This window comes from Phragmites australis, chromosome 2 (genome assembly GCF_958298935.1).
Source record: "Phragmites australis chromosome 2, lpPhrAust1.1, whole genome shotgun sequence".
NCBI lineage: Eukaryota > Viridiplantae > Streptophyta > Magnoliopsida > Poales > Poaceae > Phragmites > Phragmites australis.
The window spans coordinates 12,835,606-12,839,485 of record NC_084922.1 but is presented as its reverse complement, the minus strand read 5'-3'; the positions used below and the strand labels follow the sequence as shown (position 1 = coordinate 12,839,485).

The 3,880-nt window shown below is 47.0% G+C and overlaps 1 protein-coding gene across 2 annotated transcripts; it reads left to right on the top strand.

Annotated features, from left to right (window-relative positions):
- Positions 1-606: 606 nt before the first annotated feature.
- Positions 607-3,496, top strand: LOC133909870 (transcription factor TIP2-like). Of its 2 annotated transcripts, XM_062352414.1 has the most exons (4): positions 607-704; positions 2,085-2,649; positions 2,732-3,166; positions 3,363-3,496. In XM_062352414.1, exons 2-4 carry the CDS (start codon positions 2,086-2,088, stop codon positions 3,432-3,434), a joined length of 1,071 nt encoding a protein of 356 aa, XP_062208398.1. In that variant the 5' UTR covers positions 607-704; position 2,085; the 3' UTR covers positions 3,435-3,496. The 2 variants fall into 2 exon arrangements, with proteins under 2 accessions (XP_062208398.1, XP_062208396.1); XM_062352412.1 differs by having other exon boundaries at positions 665-2,649.
- Positions 3,497-3,880: the final 384 nt, after the last annotated feature.

Sequence of the window (3,880 nt, the reverse complement as noted above, 5' to 3'; positions counted from 1 at the left end):
ATTTACGGCACTGCACATATAGACTTTCATAGCTTAGCTGAAAGTTGTTAATCACCTCCTGCATATCTTATTCGCATTCTACCCAGTAAACTCTTTCTCACCGTGGTAATTAGGTTGCCACCTGAACGAAAAAAATTAAAAAAAAAAATCCATACTCAAATCAGTACTAAAACTTGCACCTAAACATCAACCAATTCGTAGGGACTAGACTACAATAGACAATAGTCTAACCTTGTTTATTCTTTTTTGCACAGTTAGGCAGCTGGCTCTCTCTTTTCTGCATCCCTCCAAACTTAAGGAAACAAAAAGCTTGGTCATTGTAGGTGGATATATTCATGGCGTAGGCAAACCAGCCTTTCTGAATCCTGCATGAGCATGTACCACTAGAATTGTCAGTGTGTGGTTTAGTGGCAGATTTTTGGTTCGGCTGGTGGGGCCCTCCGGGGAGGAATCTCAGTAACAAACCACTCTTCTGAAAGTCCGGGAGCTGCAGCTTTTGTACAGGAGTCGCTTTCGCTCTGCCCATCCACGAAGGACCAACAATCACGGTTTCCCCTTTTATATAGCTCCCCCTCTCTCCTCCCTCCTCTCTTCTCTATCGGTTCACTTCATATCAACACACAAGGAGCTCAACCAACTTAGCTTAGCTTGTTTGAATTTTGATCTTGCACTGCGTATGTAATTGCTGCCGTCTCTGAAGAAAGGTTTGGTCCTCTTGTTTCTGAGGTGTCTTGGGTGTTGATTTGTTCTTTGGGGCTACTGGATCTGTTGCTTCCTTTAGTTAATTACTTGCCGCTAATTCTTCTTCCTGTGTTTTGACTGTACCTTGCTGTGCCTTTTCGGATGAAGTTTCTCCAAAATCATGCATGTGTGATGTGTTTCTGTGATGTTCGCTCGACCTAGCTGCCCCGTCTGTCCTTTACATGCAACACTTTGTTTAGGGCAAGGCTGCAACCACATGTATGTACTGAACTTCTGATGTAATTGTACGCCAGCCAAGTACTCGTCCATTTTGCCCATAGAATCGCTGCAGTTCCTTTTGTTTTTGTCATCATGCCCTGAATCTTGTTCCTCTTATTTTGTTTTCTTCATTTCTAGAATTGTGGGAACTTTCTTAGGTTGCAACTATGCGGTTTGTTGGTTTGATCTGCGAGCCCAAATTGCTTATTACCGCGCAGGCTCGTCCTGGACCTAGTTCTTCGGTCGACCAGTTTTGCAATCGATCACTTGTTTGATACCTGGTTAAGTTCTTGCGTTCCTGTTCAAAATTCCAATTTTTAAAACTTGTACGAAATAATTACAGCAGGCATGCTTTTATACACCTTTTCCCATTCGCATGCTCTTTAATTTAGCAAGTAATTCCCCATTTGTGTAGTCTCGCAACGCTGGGGTCTCTGAAAAATGCTTTGGTATACTGTTGTTAATGTCTTGGCTGTTAATTTGTTCTTCGGGCTACTGCATCTGTTCTTTTTAGTAGTTACTTGCTACCTCTTCTTCCTATCTGGGTTGTACTTCGCTATGACTTCTGCGATGAGTTCGCTCAAAACCATGTGTTCATATGTTGTTCGGTCGATCAGATTAACTTGTGATATTGGTTGTTCCTCCTCAGTCCCTCTGCTTTCTTTGTGCAAGAGTGCAAGTATGCAGCCACGGCTTTTGTTCTCATGATTTCCAGAATCTTCTTTCTTTTGTTTTGTTTTCTTAATATCTAGTATTTTTTAGGGCAATTGATTTCTAGAATCGTTGGAACTGGTTTTAGGTTGCGACTATGCAGTGTTCTTCATTTGATCCGTGGGCCAAAACTGCCTACCGCGCACTCTCATTCTTGAACCTAGTCTGGTCTCTGGTCTTTCAGTTTTGCAGGTCGCTTGCTTACTGTTAAGTTCTTGCTGTTCTTCAACAAATCCTACTAGATTAAAAAATACTAACAGGTTGATGCATGCATGCATATTTTTCAGAACATACATTTTTTTTAATCGCATTCGCATGATTCTTTTTTCCCATGAGAAAATCTATTTGCATGTTCTTGAACAAGGGATTAAACGCGCAGACTCTTGCGATGCTCTTTTTGAGTGTGCAAGCAGGATGTATCACCCGCAGTGCGAGCTCCTGATGGCCCGCGAGACCCTTGACCTGGACGCCGGCCACCAGCCGCACCTCGCCACCTCTGGTGTCACGGCCATCCCGGCGGAGCTCAGCTTCCAGCTCCTTCACACACTCGATGCCGCTGCGGCCATGTCCACCGTCACGCCACAGCCGACCGTGGACTACTTCTTCGGCGGCGCCGATCACCAGCCGGCCGTGCAGTTCGAGCAGCTGGCCCCCGCTGGCCACCACCACCACACCATGAACATGCTGCGCGACTACTGCAACGGCCACTACCCCGCGGCGGAGCCGTACCTCTGCGGGACAAGGGCTGAGGCACTCGTGTTCGGCGCCACAGACGACGAGTCCACCGCCTACATGACCGGGCCCTTCGAGAGCTCCCCGCCGCCACGGGCCACTGGCGGCAGGAAGCGGAGCCGGGCGCTGGGTGGCGGCTTCCATGGCGGTCCGGCCAACGGCGTTGAGAAGAAGGAGAAGCAGCGCCGGCAGAGGCTCACCGAGAAGTACACCGCCCTCGTGCTCCTCATCCCCAACCGTACAAAGGTACGCGTCGGTCTCCCTTTGCTCCATCTGTTCCGTTCTATTCATCACAAATTAACTCTGCGATTCTTTCTGGGATATATAGGACGATAGGGCAACGGTGATCTCCGACGCGATCGAGTACATCCAGGAGCTAGGGAGGACGGTGGAGGAGCTGACGCTGCTGGTGGAGAAGAAGCGACGCCGCAGGGAGCTGCAACTGCAAGGGGACGTGGTGGACGCGGCGCCCGCGGCATTAGTGGGGGTCGGCGCCGAGACCGAGAGCTCGGTGGGCGAGGTAGCGCCCCCGCCGGCGGTGCAGCGGCAGCCGATCCGGAGCACATACATCCAGCGGAAGAGCAAGGAAACGTTCGTGGACGTGCGGATCGTGGAGGAAGAGGTGAACATCAAGCTCACCAAGCGTCGCCGCGACGGGTGTCTCTTGGCTGCGTCGCGCGCGCTGGACGACCTCCGCCTCGACCTCGTCCACCTCTCCGGCGGCAAGATCGGCGACTGCCACATTTACATGTTCAACACCAAGGTAACCATCAATGCATATCTTAATGAGTTCATGCATGACCTTTCCATTGAGGTTTCATAGCTCAAAATGCAATTTTCAGATGATATATATATGTGCTCCTGCCGCCGTAACCGCCATAGCCCATAAGACCATATATATGTGCTCAAAATGCAATTTTCAGATGATAATACTTTTTTCTTTGTTGATTTGAATGCAGATTCATCCGGGGTCTTCGTTGTTTGCGAGTGCTGTGGCCAGTAGGCTGATCGAAGTGGTGGACGAGGACTAGGCTATTATCTTGCCTACTGATGCATGCTAGCTTTTACGTTACTAGCTTAGCTATAGTGTTTCTTGGATGCATGACTCCTAGGTCTATCTTTGCTATAATTATTTTAAACTGCTTGATCCAATGATGGACATTTAGAGATATGTTTAGTTATTTCTAGGTATCAGGTTGTTTTGGTCGAATTGAATAAATTGGCACACTTGTGAGATTATATATTTATATGTATCGGTCTATTAATGGATGGATTGTTGATCAAGAGATAAGCATATATATGCATTCGATGAGTAGGTTGACCTTGCTGGTAGTACACTGGTATAATCCTGAGTAAATTTCACAAAATTATAACTATTTATATCTAATTATCACAAAACTATAATTTTTAGAACGAGTTTTACAAAACTACAAGTACTTGTGCTCCTATAACACAAAACTACAATTATTTTGCGTAA

Coding starts and splice junctions, on each gene's coding strand:
- LOC133909870 (XM_062352412.1), top strand. CDS start 1,936: ATGCATGCATGCATATTTTTCAGAACATACATTTTTTTTAATCGCATT. Junction 2,650..2,731: donor TCATCCCCAACCGTACAAAG/GTACGCGTCGGT, acceptor TGGGATATATAG/GACGATAGGGCAACGGTGAT. Junction 3,167..3,362: donor TTTACATGTTCAACACCAAG/GTAACCATCAAT, acceptor ATTTGAATGCAG/ATTCATCCGGGGTCTTCGTT.